The 24,989-nt window shown below is 43.9% G+C and overlaps 1 protein-coding gene across 4 annotated transcripts in view; it reads right to left on the reverse strand.

The window, feature by feature from the left end:
* fstl5 (follistatin-like 5) overlaps window positions 1-24,989 on the reverse strand; it is a 740,079-nt gene that overhangs the window by 76,339 nt on the left and 638,751 nt on the right. For 3 of the 4 annotated variants that reach the window (XM_055646031.1, XM_055646038.1, XM_055646020.1), the window contains 2 exons: window positions 2,217-2,243; window positions 1,388-1,506 (listed from right to left, as the gene is read on the reverse strand). In XM_055646031.1, the coding sequence (XP_055502006.1) occupies window positions 1,388-1,506; window positions 2,217-2,243 (146 nt within the window). The remainder of the gene's footprint in view (window positions 1-1,387; window positions 1,507-2,216; window positions 2,244-24,989) is intronic. The other variant, XM_055646027.1, reaches the window with a different exon arrangement.

Genomic DNA, 24,989 nt, shown 5'->3' on the forward strand with positions numbered 1-24,989 from the left:
TTTTCCCAGGATGGAAAAATCAAATATTGGAAGGCATAGCCTGAAGGTGGAAGGACGAAGCGTGGGAATATAAAAGGCAATGCAATTGCCAGACCATCTAAGCAAAATCAATGTTATAAATGGATGGGACGAATATTGGAAATTGGTAGCAGTTACATTTCTATCATGGTGTTTGCTTCAGTTTCAAGTCACAGCAGATCTGATCTCCCGGTTGCAAAACACTTTAACTCCCCCTCCTATTCCCGCACTGACCTTTCTGTCCTAGGCCTCCTCCATTGTCTGAGTGAGGCCAACACAAATTGGAGGAACAGCACCTCATATTTTATTTTGGGAAGCTTACACCCCAGCAGTATGAACATTGACTTCTCCAACTTCAAGCATCCCTTGTTTTCCCTCTCTTTACAACCCTTACACTTCCCAATTCTCCAACCACCCTTAAGGGCCTGTCCCACTTGCATGCGATTGCGTGCGTTTGGCGCGACCAAACGGAAGCGGAGTTCGCGCGAAGTTCGCGCTAAGTACGCGCTAAGTATGCGCTAAGTTCGCGCGTGACGTCATTTGTGTCATGCTTACCAATCAACTGGGCAGAAGGCGGACCGACTGAATTTGGGCGTCGCATGGCGTCGGGTGGTGACGTCATCACGCAACGCCACGCCGGGTGATGAAATCATCGTGCTAGGCGTACGCCGTCAAGACGCTGCATACACTGTCAAGACACTGTGTACGACGTCAAGACACTGCGTACGACCGCAATGCGCCTGCATGCCGACAGGCCGTTGGCGCGCAAACATTTCGGCCACTGCAAGAATTTCAGAGCCCCGCGCGATGTCGGGACCAGCCCCACACAACTCCACGCTTCTAAGTGGGACCGGCCCCGCATGGCCATACGGTGCCCGTACGCCTCAAGCGACCACGAGGTCACGTAATTTGCGAGCCAAGGTCGCGTAAGTGGGACAGACCCTTCATTGTCTCCAACTACATCTTATCTCTGTGTACTTTGTTGTTACCTTTTCCCAGCTAACAATGGTCTATTCTCCATTATCCTTGATCTCTGACACCATTGTCCTGCTTTCACACCTTACACTTCCTTATCTATGTATCTTCTTCTCCCCTGACTTCAGTCTGAAGAAGGGTCTCGACCCGAAATGTCACCATTTCCTTCTCTCCAGAGATGCTGCCTCTCCCGCTGAGTTACTCCAGCATTTTGTGTCTATCTTTGGTTTAAACCAGCATCTGCAGTACCTTCCTACACACAGCAGATCTGAAGCGAGGTTTGGCATTGTTGTAAGAATGGGAGACATTCCTTGACTGTGACAATTATCCACGATGCTGCATAAATCAACAGATCAATCTAAACGACTGCATTTACACAAAGATAGTTAGTTACCTGATAGCCCAGGATTTTCTCTGAAGGCTTAATGTGCCTCTGAATCTCACATTCTATTGGCTGAATCACTTTGATTCCATCTTCGTAAAATATATAGAACATGTTTCCTACGCCCAGTCCTGGTGAAGAACAGAACATTACAAGTAAGTTTAAAGAGATAAGAGAATGCATTGCAAGTACAGGAAATAGAAATTGGACAAACAATGCTTGGTGCACATTTGGTCAGTCAGCAGGAGAGAACGAAAGGTTGGTTGACATTTCTGCTAGGGCTTCCTTCAGTGGCATCTTGAAGATAATCCTACTGCATTAACAGTGTATTCTTTATATGCCCAGGTATACAAAACAAAGCATCTCACTGTGACATGTAACAATACGAGTGTCTAATCTAATCTAATCAAATCTAATCTAATCTATTTCTGATACTGGCTGACCAGCTGTGCACTCTCTTTGTTCAACTATTTTTTTTAAAGCATTTTAAACATTATTTTAAAAATAACCCACATTTAAAAGGAACAGATACAATATATCATTTTTACAATGATTCAATTCTGACTCGAGTTAACGATAATCTGTAACACTAGTTACTAGCATTTAAACATTCTCCTGAGACATTTACAGCTCTACTGCTATTAATGACCAGGGGTTATGTACTTGCTATTACAAGACTTCCCAAGGGCACTTTACTATTTACTGACAGTATGTATTTAAAAGTTTGGATGGAAACATTCATAGCAATAGTTTTAATGATAAATCAATTTTTAACAAAGACTCCAGTAATGGAAAGCTGACAAGTACATAATCACTACAAGACAAGAACGTGCTTCAGTACCTTCCTCTCGCCACAGTATGTTTGCAACTGCAGCATCAAGAAAACAGAGAGAGCCAGAGTGTGATTAAGCAGCTGCAAAAATATTAATGTTAACAACAAGCCAAAATGTCACAACTGACAATGTTAGATAGCAATGGTAATTTCAATAAGAAAGACAGAAATAAGTCATGCACAAAGTGTTCAACAAATGTTCCAATGTATTCTAACCAGTCAGAACATGCCTGAAGAATGACAATGATTTCTTATAAACCTAAGCCACCAGAAAGCAGATAAATATGTAAACACCAGTTTAATTATTACTATTTACACTCTGTGAAAAATTACAAATATAAGGCAATCTATCATTTAGTTTTTGTTAACTTATTTTAACCTTTTTTAAAAATATTACCAGAACGCAAGCATGAGCTGCTAAGATGAAAGTTGAAACACTCCACATCACTGCTCCAAAATGGTCCAAACCAGCACAGCATTCAATTTTGATTTCAACAATATTGTTTAAAACCAATTTACGTGATCACAATTATGATTATTTAATAACCCCGGGACGTACATGTCATGGAGTTATAGATATTGATGAGTTCTCATGGAGTAAAGATGGAATAACAGTCTTTGGTGATAGTTATGCATACCCGAATATCTGCAGGCCAGAGTGGAAAAGATCAATAGGTGACCTATAAATTACCTTTAATAGTGATTTAATTACATGATTCGCACTACTTACAAAGGCATTACTTGATGCATGGGTGGTCTTCAGCTGTGGAACACACAAAAATATTTTGAAGAAATCATGTGCTTGAAATCATAGGTTTTCAAGGATGAGGCAGAATTGGGAGTTCTACTTTCATCAGATGAGAAGGGGAGGCCAAAAATGATAGAGAAAGGGAAGGAATGGAGCAAATTAATTTTGGTCACAATTTGGAGTTGTAAAGTAAAATCAAAAAATGAAAAGAGTCAATAATTTCCATAGGGCGGGGGTCCTAAGCTTCTGATGCAACTGGAACAAAATTCCATAGAAGAGACCTTAACTTCTTTTGCATTGTTCAATGGGATGACTGAAAATTTTGTAGCAAACCTTTGTACAAATATTGTAAGTAATTCCACAGTCCAAAATGTTTTTATCTATTTATTCAAGGCATGAAGCTCACATGTTTGTGACTGGCTGAGATTTGACTATGGTGACTGTTAGCAAAAGGTTCCATTGCCGAGTGGTTTTTCTGCTAAAACTTTTCACAAACGAGAATTAAGGAAGTAAGTAAAACAACAATGTAAGTTCTTGTAAATGATGTTCCCTTGCAGGATTGTACCGCATTGATTATGTCAGTATAAGTCAATTGACCTTTTAACAGGTTGGTGTTTCAATGTCTCTTTGCCACACTCCGAAGAGTAGCACAGAATGGTTGCCCCTTAGCTGTGGACCCACCTTTGGTCGCTAAAATTACAGTAAAAATGCATCTAGGCTTTCAAAGCTCATATTTTACTGCAATACGTTCTTCCTCTCACGCCAGGTATGTGCTATCACAATTTATACCTTCATATTATTGCTGATCTAGTTGGAAAATCCCTATAAATATGTTCCCATTGTGTTGGCATTTTACCCTTAGTGAAAGTGACATAACTACATGCTTCTGTTTCATAAGCTAATGTTTTCTTGTAAAATGTGCATCCCAGCTTATTGATCTGCCAACTGTTGATGGTATTCCTAAATGGCAGCGGGTTTGTTGTTTCCATCATCATACTGTATGTCAGTGTCCTGTGCTGTTATTTTTCGTAATCTGGGCCCATTCCTGTTCTGCTGAAAATGTGCTATGGTGATATATCACGTACTTTCAGCCACTTCCAAGGGCTTAGCTGTGAAGCAAGCTGAAAGATTTTGTTCTAACAATTACACAGTTTGGATTTGTGATATTAATCCTTAGTTTACTGCTGCAGTTTACTGCAACAGAATTCGGGGATCATTACCATATCTGTACTGTAATCACTGCTACCTCTTTACTGGCAACAAATTGCATTTGTACAAGAACACATGTAAATCTTGTCAACTCCACAAATCCATTGCTGGTCACTGAAAATGAGAATGAATATTTCAATTAATATTATTGGCTTCTAAGGACCATACCAGATGGGATATAGATTGGGGTGCTGATGAATGTTATGTCGACAGAGATAAAGTAATAGTTAGGGAAATGGCTACCAGGCTGACTGAGTGAAGTTACGATACGATACGATGTATGATACGATAGAATTCATCCCAGGAGGGAAATTGATCTGCCAACAGATATAAAACAGAAACTACATGAAACATGAAATTAAAGTGACAAGTGGAAAGGATTGGGGATGTGCAAAGATTGAGGGGGGGTGAGAAGGCTGGGGGGCGGGGGGGGGGGGGGGGGGTGGGTGAGTCAGTCTACCCCACAACAGAAGGGGGAGGGGTTATACAGTTTGATAACAACAAGGAAGAAGGATCTCCTGTGGTTAAGAGTTTAAGAAGGAAATGCAGATGCTGGAAAATCGAAGGTACACAAAAATGCTGGAGAAACTCAGCGGGTGCAGCAGCAGCATCTATGGAGCGAAGGAGATAGGCAATGTTTCGGGCCGAAACCCTTCTTCAGACTGAAGAAGGGTTTTGGCCCGAAAAGTTGCCGATCTCCTGTGGTGTTCCGTCCTGCATCTTCGTGGAACCAGTCTGTGGCTGAAGGTACTCCTCAGGTTGGCCAGTGTGTCATGGAGGAGATAAGTGAGCTGTATTGTCCAATTCTGAGCTGTATTATCCAATTGTGAGCTGTATTGAGGTGTAAAGATAAACTGGATAATATAATTGAACAATTCGTACTTTTCCATCTCGACTAGTAAGAAAATACAAGATACAAGATACAAGATACAAGATAGATTTATTCATCACATGTGCCAGATGGCACAGTGAAATGAAATTCCCATACAGCCATACAATAAAAAGGGACACAACACACTATAGGGTTTGACATAAAACATCCCCACACAGCAGAATCAAAGTTTCCCACTGTGTGGGAAGGCACCAAAGTCAGTCTCTTCCTCCACTGTTCCCCCCCAAGCCCTCCGCAGTTGCCGCTACGGGCGGCCCGATGTTCAGGACCGCTTGTAAGTCCGACGTCGGGGCTGCGGGACGTCCTCAGCGGTGTGGACACCAGAGTTGACCTCCTCCTACTGGAGTCGGCGGCTTCCAAAGTCCGCAGGCCGCGCTGGGTGGAGACTGCTGCTGCAGACCCTCTGCAAGGCGCCCCAGGACTCCACGATGACGGTCAGCGCCGCCCGCGTTGGAAGCTCTCCGCACCAGAGCTCCACGATGTTGGAGCAATGGCTCAACGCTCCGGAGCTTCAAACGGCGACCCAGGTAGGCATCGCCCGCTCCACAGTGACTCCAGCGCTGCGCCGCCGCTGTAGCAGCCCTGGTCCGGTACTCAGTCCCGGGGAGGAAAGGCCGCTCCGATCTAGCTGGTAGGCCGCGAGGTGGGGGGCGAGGACGCGACTCGGAGGAATAGTCGCGTCCCCGCCAGGAAGAGACTGGGAGACGGTTATCCTGCCCCCCTCCCTCGCATAGAAAAGTTAAAGTTTCCCCCAAAAACAGACTTTGGACTAACTGAAAATAAAAAAAAGATAGAAATAACAGGTAGAGGCTGCTGCCAGTGCAGCGCCCCCTAGAGGGTAATAACTCCACTTCTTAAAACAACAAACCCAACAATGGAATCCAGGCTAACTTTTTCCACCCCAACTGGCAAAATGTATATTCTAATTCATATTTTGAATAAGATTGACCTTTATTAACAAATGAAATTAGACCCATTTCGCAGATCACTTGCAGATCGCAGCCAAAGTGAAACACTGCCTAAACAGACATTAAACTTAGCAGCATTATCAGTAGATATTATAATATTTTCCTTGCAATTTGTTGTTGTTTCTTCTCTTAAAATAGTTTGTTAATTTTGGAAACGACTGGTCATTTGGGTCAGTAATATTTTTGCACACGGTTCTTTACTTTATTCAAGTCAATTCAGCATCAGAACATTCAAGACGTATGGTTGATCCAGTGGGCAGGAGTAAAAAAAAGTCAAAAACCGTAGAACCAACCAATCCCCGTCTACTAATCCTCTCCTCTGCCTAGCGGAGCTGATCCTTACCCTCAATAACTTTTCGTTTGACTCCTCCCATTTCCTCAAAATCCAAGGCGTAGCTATGCGCACGCACATGGGCCCAAGCTATGTCTGCCTCCTTGTAGGGTATGTTGAACAATCCTTGTTTGAGGCGTACCATGGCCCCATCCCCGACCTCTACCTCCGCTACATTGACGACTGTATTGGTGTCTCCTCCTGCACCCACACACAACTCACTGACTTCATCCATTTCACCACTAACTTCCATCCGACACTCAAATACACCTGGACCATTTCTGACATTTCCCTACCATTTCTTGACCTCACCATCTCCATTGCAAGTGATAGACTACTGACTGACATCCACTATAAACCCACTGACTCCCATGGCTATCTGGACTACACATCTTCCCACCCTGCTTCCTGTAAGGACTCCATCCCCTATTCCCAATTCATCCGTCTACGCCGCATCTGCACCCAGGATGAGGTGTCCCATACCAGGGCATCGGAGATGTCTTCATTCTTCAGGGAACGGGGGGTTCCCCTCTTCTACTATAGATGAGGCTCTCACCATGGTCTCTTCCATACCCCGTGACTCTGCTCTCACTCCCCATCTCCCCACTCGTAATAAGGGCAGAGTCCCCCTTGTCCACACCTTCCACCCTACCAGCCGTCACATATAACAAATAATCCTCCGACATTTTCGCCACCTCCAATGTGATCCCACCACTTGCCACATTTTCCCATCTCCTCCCCGTCTGCTTTCCGCAGAAACTGCTCCCTCCGTAACTCCCTGGTCAATTCGTCCCTTCCCACCCCCTCTCTGGGCACTTCCCCTTGCAACCGCAAGAAATGCTACACTTGTTGCTTTACCTCCCCCCTTGAATCCATTCAAGGACCCAAGCAGTCTTCCCAGGTGCGGCAGAGGTTCACCTGCACCTCCTCCAACCTCATCTATTGCATCCACTGCTCTAGATGTCAGCTGATCTACATTGGTGAGACAAGTGTAGGCTTGGCGATCGCTTCGTCGAACACCTCCGCTCGGTTCGCAATAACCAACCTGATCTCCCGGTGGCTCAAGACTTCAACTCCCCCTCCGATTCCCAATCCGGCCTTTCTGTCCTGGGCCTCCTCCATTGCCAGAGTGAGGACCACCGTAAATGTTGCCTGCTTAGCTCCAACGATTGGGATAAATTGCAAGGCATGCTTTTTTTTTTAAGCAGCAACTTTAAGAAAGTAAGATTGCTCAAACAGAAAATGGGATAGATAACCAATTCAGTTACTTTAGTACAGTGACGCCCAAAGTTTTGATACCCGTGTACCCCTTCGTAAATTTTCATAAGCATCTTGTACCCCTCGTTAAAAATGATCGTATTTCATTGTAAAAGTCAGTCAAAATTGTCGAGCGGGTGTCTGCAAACCCAAATGCAGCAGCTATGACAACTTCAGCAAAATTCATATGATATATATTATTAATTTACAAGTATGTATGTATAAAATAATTCATTGCCACAGTATTTTTTTCTAATAATGAATCTATGTTTCTGTAGTACATAGCTGAAAATTGTCGCGTACCCCCTGAAGACCTTTCGCGTACCACTGGGGGTACGCGCACCCCACTTTGGGAAAAACTGCTTTAGTAGATGGATGACTATCAGCAAATGAGAAGAACACTTGCACTTTCACATTCACAGCTATTTGAGCACCTGAACAAGGTCCTCCATCTGCTGGGTCTGTTGACCCGCATTTGATATGGAAAATGACGCATGCACAAATCTTTTTGTATTGCACTGAATTTTCAGCCTAGAATGTGTGTTAAAAACCTAAAGTGCAGCTTAAAGCAACTACCAACGAAAGTGAGAATGCTCACCCAGAGGCAGGCTAACACAGCAAATCATTTACCTTTCACACAACAACTAAAGATAGAAGTTATAAATGATCTTTAGCAAAACATTCGTTTTTTAGTATTTGTCATGTCATTTCATTGCAGCTGGGGGATGGAATCAGTTCCATATCATTTAGAATCATTCCCATAGTTTAGGATTCTAAGTTTGGAATTTTGGAAATGTTTATATTGTTGCTTAAAATATTAATCGATTGTTCCCAGACATAAAAGTCACTCATTTGCAAGCTGGGTGATTAAAACGTGAAGGGAAAATCCAGAACTGTAGTGCTTTTTATCATGACTGACAAGTTAGTAGTGACAGAACATAAAGATCTTGACGACCAGTTGAAAAAAATCGAAACAGAAATCAATGTTCTGTATTCCGTAGTGCAGAATATAACCAGATGGCACAGCAGCAGAAATCCCCAAAATTGGAAGGGATATTGACAGAGCGCAAATAGCAATGTCAAAAAGCCATGTGTTGTGATTATAACATTCATTAAAGCATTGATGGAAAGGTTCACGCTAATCTGAGGTAAACTTTGTAGTTTAAGGAGATCATAATAAGGCTAAGATAGACAAAAATGCTGGAGAAACTCAACGGGTGAGGCAGCATCTATGGAGCGAAGGAATAGGCGACGTTTCGGGTCGAGACCCTTCTTCAGAATAGGTGTTATTCAGGAACGCTTCACCTTTGCCACCCTGGCATGTGATCTGCGTGAGGTGTTTAAATATGTCCCATTGGACATAAATGTAGAAATTACACCAGTGGCACTACAGTTCACTTAAAAACTTTGGGGGGGGGCATGGTGGTGCAGCAGGAAAATGCTGCCTTATAGCACCAGGGACCCAGGTTCGATCCTTACTATGGGTGCTATCCATAGGGAGTTTGTACATTATCATAGAATCACAGTCCTAGAGTGAGACAGCGTGGAAACAGGCCCTTCGCCCCAACTTGCCCACACCGGCCAACATGTCCCACCTACACTAGTCCCACCTGCCTGCGCTTGGTCCATATCCCTCCAAACCTATCCTATCCATGTACCTGTCTGTTTCTTAAATGCTGGAATAGTCCCAGCCTCTACTACATCATCTGGCAGCTTGTTCCATACACCCACCACCCTTTGTGTGAAAACGTTACTCCTCAGATTCCTATTAAATCTTTTCCCCTTCGCCTTGAACCTATGTCCTCTGGTCCTCGATTCCCCTACTCTGGGCAAGAGACTCTGTGCATCTACCCGATCTATTCCTCTCATAATTTTGTACACCTCTATGAGATCACATCTCATCCTCCTGCGCTCCAAGTAATAGAGACCCAACCTACTTAACTTCTCCCTATAGCTCACAGTCTCTAGTCCTGGCAACATCCTCATAAATCTTCTCTGAACTTTTTCAAGCTGGACAATATCTTTCCTATAACACTGTGCCCAGAACTGAACATAATATTCCAAATACAGTCTCACCAACGTCTTAAACAACTGTACCATGACCTCCCAACTTCTATAAGCTGGCTGATGAAGGCTAATGTTTCAAATGCCCTTATCTACCTGCAACTCTACCTTCAAGGAATCATGGCACCTGTACTCCTAGATCCCTCTGCTCTACGATACTCCCCAGAGGTCTACCATTCACTGTGCAGGTCCTGCCCTTGTTAGACGTCCCAAAATGCAAGACCTCACACTTCTCTGTATTAAATTCCATCAACCATTCCTCAGCCCACCTGGCCAATCGATCCAGATCCTGCTGCAATCTTTCACAACCATCTTCACTACCTTCAAAAACACCCACCTTTGTATCCCAGTGCCTGCGTAGATTTCCCCCAGGTGCCCTGGTTTCCTCCCACAATCCAAAGACATACAGGTTTACAGGCTAATTGGGTTGGGTAAAAATTGTGAATTGTCCCTAGTGTGTAGGATAGTGTTGGAATACAGGGACCGCTGGGCGGCACGGACTCGGTGGGCCGAAGGGCCTGTCACCACGCTGTATCTCTAAACTAAACTAAACTAAAAAAACATTTAAGTCCCCAGCCACAAACAAGAAGGCAAATGGGGAAGGGTCCCGACCCAAAACGTTCCCTATCCATGTTCTCCAGAGATTCTGCCTGATCCAATCCAGCACTTTGTGTCCTTTTGTGTAAACCAGCAACCACTGTTCCTTGTATCTCTTAGGCAAGTGATTCATCTTTTATAGTCCACTAAAAAACGGAAGAGAGCTCTGACCAGATGAAGCACCCAAATGGAGAAATACATAGGAACGAGGCAGTCTTCAGATGTGTCACAGTTTCAGGAGACAAAAATAATGTCAGTGGTAAGTCCTTTCCATTTTTCCTTATGCAGGTCTTGCCCAGGTTACAATGCCTGACTTATGTACTACCTGTACATATTAACGAGAGTTTGGGAGTGTAGCGGGAAGGATTTGGAGCTGCTGAGGGGCTGCAGCCATAGTTTGCCATGTAGGAACTCGGTTTGTAGCAATATCTGAATGGTTGATTTAAACGCTCTGGTTTAATTACGTTCCCTCGGTTGGGCTATGTTTTTATGTAAATATACAACGGGCATTTCCAGCATGAGAACCATCTGGGTGACTGTCATAAGTTGGGGAGAACCTGGACACGAGTTGCTTCAAGTGTGTGGTTATTCTATTGTCCTGGCTTGTGCACTGTAAGTAATGGAGTGGTGCTCAGTCATTGATGGTGACGTTCCCAGCTTCAGATCAGCTCTTCAGTTGCACTCTTTGCCTGGTTAGACTATTGCAGTAAGTTTCTTGTTCATGGAGCCTCCGCAGGGTGTTAATGGTGAATATTTGATGAATGTCATGCTGTTGAAAATCAAGGGGAAGCGATTGGAAGCACGCCGATAATAAACTGCATTAGTAATCATTTCCAAATGGATTTGCAAAATTAGACTGGATACTCCAGTTAACGTCCACACTAGGGCAGGTTCCTCAGTCGTGACACATACTCGGCTGAGTAGATCTATCATAACCCAGACTACACTGCTTGGTGATCTTCACTGGACTAGGCCCCTCGGTCATTTATAAGTTCATAAGTTCTAGGAGCAGAATTAGGCCATATGGCCCAATAAGTCAACTCTGCCATTCAATCATGGTTGATTTATCTTTCCCTCTCAACCTCATTCTCCAGCCTTCTCCTCATAACCCCTGACACCCATTAGACATGACTCAAATTAGTCAATGTTGACCCAAACTAGATCGGTCTCCTGCGTGATTCACACTAGACTGAGCTCCTTGGACATGACCCATACTAGATTGGGCACTGATGATGAACGTTGGTCCTGCTCCACATTAAACTGAGCATGTCTGTTGTGTCCGACACTGGACTGAGCACATTGGTCTTGACCCATTTCCAAATTGCCCAGACTGGGCACTTCAGATGTTGTTGACATTCTCCTCACATCACTGGGTGCGCAACATTGGCTTCAACCTGTCCCAGCATAAACTGGAGCTTGAATGTTTACACAATGATAATCAGGGAATAGCTCAAGAAGAACCAGCAACAACTTGTACTGTACTCTTCCTTCATTCACATTTTAATAAACCATTCTACTGCCATTGGGATATTTCACATGGCAGCATTTGACAATAGCCAATAGACAATAGGTGCAAGAGTAGGCTATTCGTCCCTTCGAGCCAGCACCGCCAATAGAGACTGCTCATATACTTTGCAAAGTGGTTAGTCTGTTTCCAAACCAAATGCATGTCTTTATCATAATCATACCACAGGTACCATGAGCTAAGTGTGGTAGGTGACTCTGGGAGGTTAACTAACCCTACAGGAGGAGATAGAGGATAGCATCTGCTCCCTGCAGCTTCCCACTCCTCCATGACCAACTGTGTGTTGCTGGTGTCAGGCCACCATGGGTATTATGCCTTTAAAGGCTGATGATCTTTTGTACTTTTTATACACCAAACTGGGGTAAGCTGCATTACTCTGACGATTCATGTCGAGATCCACTCAGGACACAATTCAATGGATGTTTTGAGGTGGACACCGTGCTGATGCTGCCTCACGTTTGTTGATCAAGTGTGCAAAAGCACACGTGTTCACAGATCAAAGAGGTGCAATCCAATTTTCAGGCACTTTTCGTATGGATGTACTTTGTTATTTCCATTCACAGTGGGGTACAGGTTTAGTTTTTATTAGTTTAGTTTACAGATAGAGCGCTGACCCACCGAGTCTGCACCGACCAGCGATCCACACACATTAACACTATCCAACACACACTAGGGACAATTTACACTTATTCCAAGTATACATACCCAAGCCAATTAACCTACAAACCTGCACGTCTTTGGAGTGTGGAAGGAAACCGAAGATCTTGGAGGAAAGCCACATGGTCACAAGGAGAATGTACAAACTCCTGACAGACAGCCCTATGGTCGGGATTGAACCCGGGTCCCTGGCACTGCACGCGCTATAAGGTAGCAACACTCCCGCTGTGCCGCCATGACACCGTTGGCTGCCATTACGTGGTGTGCGGTAGGTGGCACGGGTTGTGTGAGAGACAGCATTCGGCTTAGAGTTATAGGGAACAGAGAATGGCACTGGAGGGTCCCAATGCACCATCTATCATGCACCCATCTACACTTGTGCCATCTTTTTCCATTCTCTCACTCGTCAACTCTCATCAATCCCACCAGTGTCCAGGGACCCAGCTACATTGGGAGTATTTGAGAGTACCCTATCAACTAGCATGCCATTGACATCTATGCTTCTCTCTCCCTCCATAGATACTGTCTGACTTCCTGTGTATTTCCAGTATTTTCAGATTAATTATTTTCTAGCACCTGCGTATTATGATTTTGGGCTGACTCAGTTCCTGATTCCCAATTCATTTTCATGTTCATAAATCATAGGAGCAGAATTAAGGGCCTGTCCCACGGGCATGCGACTCCATGCGGCAAGCACGAACTAAAGGGCCTGTCCCACCAGCATGCGCCTGGATGCAGTAAGCGCAACCTAACGTGGTCGCTTGAGCCGTACGGCCTCGCGGGGCCGGTCCCACTTCGATCGCTGGAGCCGTATGTAGTTGTGCGGAGCTGGTCCCGACATCGCACGGGGCTCCGAAAAACTGACCGTGTTCAAAAATTCTGCGCGGCAACGGCCCGCCGGCCCGCAGCCGCCTCGACGCCGTACGTCACACGTGAATTTCCCGCGGACTTTGCTCGCACTTCATGTCACTCACTCGACCTCCGCGCGGCCCCCGCTTCTGGCTAGGTCGCGCTTGCCGCATGCAGGCGCATGCTGGTGGGACCGGCCCTTTAGGTCGCGCTTGCCGCATGGAGTCGCATGCCCGTGGGACAGGCCCTTTGGGGCGTTCAGCCCATCGAGTCTACTCTGTCAAACCTTGGGAGACACAATCAACAAGTCATAATTCTCTCGACTTGGCTGTAGTGGAAACTTAACACTATCCTGGTACAGAGCAGTTTTCTTGATCATCAATCCGTGCATCAAATTAACTTTTCATCTTCTCCAGCATTGAGGCACTATGGCTGCACTCTTACTTCCTGCAGAATTACTAAGTTTTATTTGGCAGCACACCACTCTACATCTATTGATTAGAAGCAGTGCATGGCAACACTCCCGCCTACAAAGTCCCCTCCAAGTCACAATATGTTGTTGTTGTTCCTTATCATTCGTAGTCGAAAGAAGACCATGACTTCAGTGTTTTTGTTTGTGGGTCCAGAGGTGACTGGTGAGACTGATCCAGGCCCGGAAAGCTCACCCGTATATGGGACACAGTTGGGTGGGCGCTGCAGTAGAAGTTAAAGTGGCTCGAGCCTTGTGCGCGACTCATTTCCTCAGAGCTTCTGCGGTTCACTCCCTCTCAGCTGCACGCGCTCCTGTGATGATCATCCCTCGCCCAGTTGGGCGGTACGGGTCCTGAGGTCATGACTCGCTCTTAACTTGGATTAACATGAGGGAGAGTTGCGCAAATCGTCACTCTCTCGTCCCGGCCTATCTAGATCAAATGACAAGACATAGTCGAGACGACTGCCGATAGGTCAGGATGCAGTGGATGGCCACCAGTGTTCTGTGTGAACATTGTGCCCTAATTGCACTCTACGATGCTTTGCCAGGTCCACCTTACTACCCCTTGGACCCCCAAATGATGGTCACAATATATACTGATATGACAACACATTGTGGTCAACATTGTGGAGCTCTCACCCTAATGGCCCTTTGGGGAACTCCAGATGTTGGCAGAATAACTAGACTTTTGATCTTACTTTCCACCAAGAGCTAAACACTAAATTTGCTTTAGATAACCAAGTGCATAAATAGTATTAAAATAGTTCTGGTACTAAAAGTACTGATATCCCCACGGTGTGAAATTGTGGGAATATTCTCCCGCCATTTAACTGAAAACTGAAAGTGTTGTATTACAGTGTCTGGTCCATTGTCACCCCTCCTATATCAGACTACAAAGTCAAAATCATCTACTTTATGAGAGAGAAAAAAAAATTCAGATTAAGTCTTGAGTGGGTAGTTTAGAAATGTCTGTGGATTTGAGTTATTTAATATTTTATAATGTCTCGTGGAAGAGAAAAAAGGGTTTTCCTGTTTTTTTTCATTTTAGTGATTATAATTCCATTGATCATCTCTGAACTAGTCTAACAACTTTCTTTACTTTATAATAATTTACTTGCCAATTATATCTCCACGCTACATTATAGTCATAATTCATGTCACATTTTATTTAAATAAAGCAAGGTAGCTTTCCGTAAGGCAAGGCGCTGGGCCAGGGAGAAGGTTGGAATGGTAGAGGATCTCCACCAGCCACTGCACCATCTCACTATCTGTCACATCATCCACTCAACACTCCTTTCTACATTTTGCAGCTGCTATTCCCTCCATAGTTCTCTCATCTCTCCCCATCAGCCCTACCCCTCCAAAGGGCACTCTTCTCTGCAACTGCAGGAGATGCAACACCTGTCCCTACACATCTCCCCTCACCAGCCAAAGAGCCCTTCCGGGGTGGCACAGCGGTAGAGTTGCTGCCTTACAGTGCCAGAGGCCCGGGTTCGATCCTGACCAAAGGTGCTTGTCTGTACGTAGTTTGTACGTTCTCTGTATGGGTTTTCTCCGGGGAGCTCCGGTTTCCTCCCAACTCCAAAGACGTACTGGTTTGTAGGCTAATTGACTTGGTATAATTGTAAATTGTCTTTCGTGTGTGTAGGGTAATGTTAATGGATGGGGATCTCTGGCGGCCCGAAGGATCTGTTTCTTCGCTGTATCTATAACCATTCTAAAGTAATGTGAGGCAGAGATTCACATGCACCTTCTCTAACCTTGTATATTGCATTTGGTGCTCTGGATGTGGTTTTCTCTGCATTGATGAATTTAGCATAAGCATTACCAAGCATCTGTGCTCTATCCACCATGGCTACATGGAACTCCTTGTTGCCAGCAATTTCAAATGTTCTCCCCATTCCCACACTGACCTATATGTTCTCAGTCCTCTCTACTGCTACAGTGAAGCCAACCAGTGGAACAACGTCTCATATTCTGCCTGAATAGTTCACATGAATATTTAATTTAGTTTAGAGATTTTAGTTTAGGGATACAGCGCGGAAACAGGCCCTTCGGCCCACCGAGTCTGTAAGGACCAGCATCACTCCATACATTAACACTATCCTACATACTGGGACAATTACAATTCTTGCCGAAGCCAATTAACTTACAAACCTGTACGTCTTTGGAGTGTGGGAGGAAACCAGTGCACCCAGAGAAAATTCACGCGGTTATGGGGACAACGTACAAACTCTGTGTAGACAGAACCCATAGTCAGGATTGAACCCGGGTCTCTGGTAGAGTAACTCTACGGCTGCGCCACCGTGCCACCCCCCTTTTTTAATTTCTCTAATTTCAGGTAACCTGCTATTCCCCATTCTCAATTCCTGTATCCGCCCCAACCTACCCTGTACCCTTTTATGCCAAACATCTACCATCCTCCCACCAAACTTCTTCATCACCCAAACCATTTTCCCATTACCCACACTCCCCTCTCACCAGGACCTGTTCTTCCCCTCCCTTGTTTCCGTCTGCCCACCCACTTACCTTGTTTGGTCCCATACACCACCTTCCTTTCCCACTAGATTTTATCCTTGGCCCCTTGTTTTCCCCACCTCTCTTTCCCCTTCCTTACTCCACCCTTCTCACCTGGATCTACGTATTACATGCCAATATTTCCCCATGTGACCTGAAATGTTGCTTATTTATTACTTCCGCAGATGCTGCCTGACTGCTGAGTTACTCCCACCCCCTTCTCTTTATACTGATATCCTCCCCACTACTCTCTTGGTCTCAACATGAAATGCTGACTGGCCTTTTCCCTCCGCAGATGTTACCTAACCTACTGAGTTCCTTCAACCGTAAGATTTCAGCACCTGCAGTTCCTTGTGTTCCTACCTCCCCCTACCCCCCCCCCCCCCCCCCCCCCCCCCCCCCCCCCCCCCCCCCACCTCCCGCCCTCTCTTTTGTCTGCAATCTCTTTTGTCTCCATTTTGTGCAATGCAACTTGATCAATGAAAATAGTGATAAATAAAATGGGAAAGATTATGATCTAACCCCATGAAAATAAATTGAAAATTGTTTCTTTCAACCAAAAGTGTTGGCAGTATCTTCCCTGTACTCTATAACAGCAATGTTAAAGGACATCTACTATCACAGTGTTTTGAAACAGGATAGGTTCAGAGCGATATGGGCCCAACGCAGGCAGGTGGGACTAATGTAGATGGGACATGATAGTCGACATGGGTAAGTGAACCAAAAGGAGATGTTTTCGTGATGTTTGACTCTACATGATCATAGAATAACTACATAGCTGCTTGAAATATATGATGGTACAAACCGATCCCATTGGGCCCATGAAGAAGTACATGTACAGGCTATAAATCACACTTGATATGCTATTATTTATTTTTCATGTTCTAATCAAACGGTTGCCATTTGGTTGTGATAGATATAAAGCTGTCAAACCAGCAGCAATCTGACAACATTTCTGTTTATTACATGAACGATCTGTGGCACACGAGACTGTACTGGAAATAGAACTGGTGAATGGCAAGAAAGCACGTTGTTAATTAAACACTACTCTGGACCCGCCATGCATGAGGTGAATCATGGATGAATACGAGTTATCTAAGGGAATTGGAAAAATATTTCCACTGTGGAATTAGTTCAATAGAACCTGGCTGCTAGAGTGGGAATTTTGTTGTCCTTCACCTTTTAGAGTTCAATGAAGAGATGAAAACAGTCTTGCACCTATCTACCATCAGTGTGTTTAGTTTAGTTCAGAGATACAGCGCAGGTACAGGCCCAAGGCCCACCCAGTCCACACCGACCAACTGGCACTATCCTACACACTAGGGACAATTTATAATCTTTACCGGCCAAATTAACCTACAAATCTGTATGCCTTTGGAATGTGGGAGGAAACTGGAGCATCTGGGGGAAACCCACGCAACCACGGGGAGAATGTACAAACTCTATACAAACACCTGTGGTCAGGATTGATCCCGGGTCTCTAGTGCTGTAAAGCAGCAACTCTACCACTGTGCTACTGTGCCGCATATTTCTTAAGCCCAATCACGCAGTCTTGCTCTTGTTCACTCGAAATGCCATCGCTACTCATTTATCTGTCTTTGCTGCTCATTTATTGTTTAGAATTCTCCTTCAATCGAGTGTCAGCTAATAATGTATACTTCTTTCCTGGCTGTCAGTCATTTAACAATGTTAACTAGTTAAACACTAGAACTTAAACAAATGAGCATTTTAAAGTTAATCTCTTGCTACACCACCACTTCTGTTCTATTTATCAGAGTCTATGGCAAGTCTCTCGTTTCCCATACATAGAAGGTAGAATGCTGCAGTGATTATCTTATTGGACTAATTAGGAAAATAGTTAAAATCCCACACTACCACTTAAGAATTTGAAATCGATTCAATAAAATTGAAGTTAAAAAGCTAACATCAGCAAATGATGAGGGGGTTTGGTTACTCTATAAACTTGCCTGCTTTATTTATGTTCCTTAGATAAAGTCTGGTCAATATTTGACTATAATGTAGTTTGCCCTCTGAGATGGCTTGGCCATGGCATTCAGAGGTTACTCCGTGTTATCGATCTGATATCTGCAATGCTTTAGGACTATGAACAAAAGGACAGCTATCTTTTCAGGGCAACTTCAACAGGACAAACACTGTCCATTTAATATTATGACATTAAAGAAATTAAGATGAGAGCTTCCTACTGCATCTTTCCACATTATTCCTCTTCACTATGTTCCCTTGCTCTCTCTATCACCTCCCCCTCCCCCCAACCCCCTTCCCCCCTTTGCTTGAATTATCTGCACCCAAAACATAGTCTTTCTCTGGTGCAGTTCCTTCTACTCTTCACCCATTTATTCACATGTACTTACTCAATTCCCTTCTACTTTAATTTCTTCTGTGCACAAATGACCTTCATCTGGAACCTTGCTTCCAGAAACCTTGCAGCCCTTTTGTCAGTGTCCCTAAGCTCATCATCACTCTGCATTGCCAGTGCATGTCTGACTGTACTCAGGCGCCTGCTTTATACACCTGGTAGCTCTCCCTTGGCAAATACCACCCAACATCATTAGTCTAACCCCTGATCTTGCCCCAAACATATTTTTAACATTCATATTATAAATTCTTCCACTGTTTCGATTGTGCCTTGCATAATCTGGCCTTTCACCTTAAGAGATGAATGAAGCAGAGATTGTAATGAACACCTTTGAACAAGCAAAAAGAAGCCAAAAATATTTCAGCATTCAAAATGCTCCAGAGAAAAGATTATGCCAATAAACTAAGATATTTGACTTAAATAACTTAGCTAAAATCAATATTTTTGCAGTATAGAGTTTTCGAACACGACAAAGCACATCCATGCAACAGAAAAAAATAGAGACATGAACCATCTCTTGGGCAATTGGTATTCATTTTATTCATTATTAGGAAGTGATGGTGAAGCTGGATTCCCTAATTGCCCAAGACCCAGTTGAGTATCAACAACATTGATGAAAGCCTAGTGTTACATGTAACCCCCAGAAAGTAAGCTATGAGATTCTGCTAAAATCTTTGTTATCCATGATAATAGTGAAGAAGTTTGGTGTAGTCTAAATTTAAGCAGGGATATACTGTTGTTATTTATCAACGAGTGAGTTCATACTTTGCACAGTAATTCAGAAGGAAGGATGTCATTAAAATGCACAGAATGCAAAGAAGGTTTACAAGGATGTTACTAGGTCTGGGCAGTTTGAGTTATAAGAACAGGCTGGATGGGCTGGGTCTCATTTCCTTGAGAGTTGGGACATCATGTTGCACGACCTTGATTTAACATTGATTTAACAATACTTAGCATATTGTGTACCGTTCTGGTCATCATATTACTGGAAAGATGAAATAGCAATATAGGGCAAAGGAGGTTCACCAGGATGCTGTCTGGAATGGAGGACTGTAGTTATAAGGAGAGATTGGATAGTTAGGTTTATTCTTACCGAAACTAGGAGGTTCAGGGTGATCTTACAGAGGTTTATACAATTATGAGGGGAGTAGAAGGATAGTTAGAGTCTTTAACTCAGGGAACTCTTTCAAAAGTAGAGTTGGTCAGGCATTGCTCTGTTTTCCACACCACATAATTGACTCACCACCAATGTCTGTCATTTAGGACCTTGGAACAATCTCTAGATAACCCAAAGCACTTAGCAAACAGGCAACAACATTGCTCACTTCAAAACGACACTGCACAGTTTGCATGTATCTTTCACTATCTCCCCTCTATTTGAAGAAGGGTCCCCACCGGAAATGTTGCCTGCCCATTTCCATCCAGAGATGCTGCCTGACCAACCTGATCTTCCAATCAACCCCTCCTTACCTAAAATGCACATCACTTTCCAGCTATTGCATCAACTCTTCCTCTCACCTCTTTCAATCAGCTATCTCGCCTCTACTCCAGTCTTGAAGAAGCATCCCACTTCAAAATGTGGTCCGCCCATTTCCCTCCATAGATGCCGCCTGACCCATTGAGTTTTTCTCGTGGTTTATTTTTGATTGCGCACTATCAGCTATTGGACAAAGACAGGCATTTCATGCAAACACATTGCACCTCACTCACTAATGTACCTCTCTCATGTGACACAAAGGTGTCCAACAGCTGCAACAGCATATAACCAGACATAACTGGTTCACAGATAGTGCTGCGAGTTTTGTATCTGTCATTATAGAGTCCAGGGCCAACAGTGGGGCTGAAAGTGTCAATATTGCTAGTGTGCACATTTCTGATCCTCATTCTTAAACCCCATATCACCCTCATCCTTCTGCTTTATGCACTTCCGATTTACAAGCTGTGAATGGTGTGGTGTGCAATCCTTACTCACCCCGTCCACTTCCTTTTGTCACAACCCTATTCTACTACATTTTTTACTTTAAATACTCCAGGATGATAAAAAGATGAGAAATTGATTTAGATGAAAATGTCATGTCTTTTTGATTTAAATCTCCCAGACAATAGATCAGATACAGACAAAAGACACCTCAGATTGAAAAGAACATTTTCCTCTCCAAAGATCTATGAAATTGCAGAGCCATATAAAACAGCTAAAGCTGAAAATTGCATTTGTGAGGAATAGACAGTCAGGAATGGATCAAAGCTCATGTGGAAAACAGCCTTCAGTTCACATGAGGCATAATACAGGACCATGGACCCACAGTACGACACAGTGGGTCTGCTGAGGTTAAGTGATAACAGAATGGTCACAGACCTGCCTCTGTGTTCCTTTCCATTGTCATCAGTGGATGGTCTGAGAATTCCAATGTTAAGTCCTTGCTGAAGTTAAATATTTTATGCTGTAAAATTCTCCACCTGTTTCACTATCAAAGAAAATGTAACAAAACGATGGAATCTGAACTACTGGTATGATGGACATGTCAATGTGACGAAGGCAAGCAGAAAAAGCATGACCATGTTATACAGATGATTTGGAGTTTTGCTTGATTTAACTTTGAAATATTCCATAACCTTTATCCAGGACGTGAATAGATTGGATAAAGTTTATCTTCCATGTAAAGTAATGGATTACATGTAATTTTTGGATTAATGGAATTGAAAGGCAAAGTTAATGTATTGTGCTTCATTTCATGTTATATTTCTTAGTTTTAAATTGATTTTTCAGTCGTTTCAAAGAACAGGCTATTACGAAGTAGGGCTTAGTTGAGCAATTCAATGTACGGTAGTTACTAAATGCAGCACATATTTGCTTGATAACATAAATTCAGTCACAACTCGCAAGACTAACATAATTCACATGTTGGAATGCAATTCAGACAGCGATCATTATTTTAATAGAAGCTGCTCCTCCTTAAGAAATGAATGACTTAATTCAAATCACAAACTATTTCTAGCTTCTTAGTGTAGTATAACATTCAGAAAAATCTGAAAGATTTATATGGCAAATTAAAATCTATCAATAAAAAGAATTCCTTTTGCCAAAAAAAGGCTTGCTAATATTTAGACTAGCAACAGAACCATGGATAGCCATTTCATCATTGATTCATGAGGCATTGACACCAATACTGCACATGCAGAGGCTGGTTTGATAAAATGGACTATACACAAACTGTACTGAACTCAATGTGGTGGATTGATACATAGATACATAGGATTGTCACCTTGACGTGGTGGAGAAGCTTGTGTGGTCCTGAGATCCTGAGAGTGATGCCATCTGGAGCTATGCTCCTGACAGGGCCACCCATGGCGGTAAGGTCGAGGGGGAGGTCTCTGACAAAGAGCAATCCAACCAAGACCTCAACGGTGGAACAGGCGGAGGATGATGACTGACTTTAGTGGAGCGTCACAACGGCTGGGAAGGCGGATGAAGGCTGCAGCAGAAAAGGGACCCCGGCCGTCTTGGATTCCATGCCACTGGATTCTGACCCAGATCTGTCAAGGACCATGTGGCGGCTGTCTGTGCACCAGTCTCCCCATGTTAAACAAAGTCACGCAAAGGTGTCCTCCATGAGGGGGCAGTCATACTCGTTTCGAGTGACCGACCACGATGATGACAAAGAAAATCGATGCAGGAGTAGGCCATTTGGACCTTCGAGCCAGCACCACCATTCAATGTGATCATGGCTGATCATCCACAATCAGTACCCTGTTCCTATCTCTCCCCATATCCCTTGATTCCGCTAGCGCTAAGAGCTCGATCTAACTCTTTTTTGAATGCATCCAGTGAATTGGCCTCAATTGGCCTCCATTGCCTTCGGAGGGAGAGAATTCCACAAATTCACATCTCTCTGGGTGAAAATGTTTTTTCTCATCTCAGTTCTAAATGGCATACCCCTTATACTTAAACTGTGGCCTCTGGTTCTGGACTCCCCCAACATCGGGAACATGTTTCCAGCCACTAGCCTGTCCAGTAATTTTATGTGTTTCTATAAGATCCCCTCTCATCCTTCTAAATTCCAGTGAATACAAGCCCAGTCGTTCCATTCCTTCATCATATGACAGTCCCGCCATCCCGGGAATTAACCTTGTAAACCTACACTGCACTCCCTGAATAGCAAGAATGTCCTTCCTCAAATTAGGAGACCAAAACTGCACACAATACTCCAGGTGTGGTCTCAGCAGGGCCCTGTGCAACTGCAGAAGGACCTCTTTGCTCCTATACTCAAATCCTCTCGTTATGAAGGCCAACGTGCCATTCACTTTCTTCACTGCCTGCTGTACCTGCATGCTTACTTTCATAGACTGATGAACAAGGACCACCAGATCTCATTGTACTTCCCCTTTTACCAACTTGATGCCATTTAGAGAGTAATCTGCCTTCCTGTTTTTTATACCAAAGTGGATAAACTCACATTTATCCACATTAAACTGCATCTGCCATGCATCTGCCCACTCACCCAACCTATCTAAAGGGAGGGAGAGAGAAAACGGGGAATTACAGACCAGTTAGTCTAACGTCGGTAGTGGGGAAACTGCTAGAATCAGTTATCAAAAGATGGGATAGCAACACATTTGGAAAGTGGTGAACTCATTGGCCAAAGTCAGCATGGATATATGAAAGGTAAATCATGTCTGACGAATCTTATAGAATTTTTCGAGGATGAAACTAGTAAAGTGGATAAGGGAGAACCAGTGGATGTGTTATATCTGGACTTTCAGAAGGCTTTCGACAAGGTCCCACATAAGAGATTAGTATACAAACTTAAAGCACATGGCATTGGGGGTTCAGTATTGATGTGGATAGAGAACTGGCTGGCAGACAGGAAGCAAAGAGTGGGAGTAAACGGGTCCTTTTCACAATGGCAGGCAGTGACTAGTGGGGTACTGCAAGGCTCAGTGCTGGGACCCCAGCTATTTACGATATATATTAATGATTTGGACGAGGGAATTGAATGCAACATCTCCAAATTTGTGGATGACACGAAGCTGGGGGGCAGTGTTAGCTGTGTGGAGGATGCTAGGAGGCTGCAAGGTGACTTGGATGGGCTGGGTGAGTGGGAAAATGCATGGCAGATGCAGTATAATGTGGATAAATGTGAGGTTATCCACTTTGGTGGCAAAAACAGGAAAGTAGACTATTATTTGAATGGTGGCCGATTAGGAAAGCAGGAGATGCAAAGAGACCTGGGTGTCATGGTACACCAGTCATTAAAAGTAGGCATGCAGGTGCAGCAGGCAGTGAAGAAGTCGAATGGTATGTTAGCATTCATGGCAAAAGGATTTGAGTATAGGAGCAGGGAGGTTCTACTGCATTTTTACAGGGTCTTGGTGAGACCACACCTGGAATATTGCATACAGTTTTGGTCTCCTAATCTGAGGAAGGACATTCTTGCCATAGAGGGAGTACAGAGAAAGTTCACCAGACTGATTCCTGGGATGTCAGGACTTTCATATGAAGAAAGACTGGATAGACTCGGTTTGTACTCGCTAGAATTTAGAAGATTGAGGGGGGATCTTATAGAAACTTACAAAATTCTTAAGGGATTGGACAGGCTAGATGCAGGAAGGTTGTTCCAGATGTTGGGGAAGTCCAGAACAAGGGGTCACAGTTTAAGGATAAGGGGGAAATCTTTTAGGACCGAGATGAGGAAAACATTTTTCACACAGAGAGTGGTGAAACTCTGGAATTCTCTGCCACAGAAAGTAGTTAAGGCCAGTTCATTGGCTATATTTAAGAGGGAGTTAGATGTGGCCCTTGTGGCTAAAGGGATCAGGGGGTATGGAGAGAAGGCAGGTGCAGGATACTGAGTTGGATGATCAACCATGATCATATTGAATGGCGGTGCTGGCTTGAAGGGCCGAATGGCCTACTCCTGCACCTATTTTCTATGTTTCTATGTTTCTATCGAAGTCACCCTGCATCCTCATAGCATCATCTTCATGGTTCACACTGCCACCTAGCTTTGTGTCATCTGAAAATTTGCTAATGTTACTTTTAATTTCTTCATCTAAATCATTGATATATATTGTAAATAGCTGCAGTACCTTATGGTACCCCACTAGTCTCTACCTGCCATTCTGAAAGGGACCTGTTAATTCCTACTCTTTGTTTCCTCTGCCAACCAATTTTTTGTCCATGTCACTCCCCTACCCCCAATGCCACGTGTTCTAATTTTGCAGTATTGCCGTATCTTTAAGGTAATATCTGGCAGTTGACTCACGGCAATTCCGGCAGGGTGCAAGGCCACCAAATTCAAATGATGTTTCCTACCACTTC

Source organism: Leucoraja erinacea, chromosome 1, assembly GCF_028641065.1.
Source record: "Leucoraja erinacea ecotype New England chromosome 1, Leri_hhj_1, whole genome shotgun sequence".
Lineage (NCBI taxonomy): Eukaryota > Metazoa > Chordata > Chondrichthyes > Rajiformes > Rajidae > Leucoraja > Leucoraja erinaceus.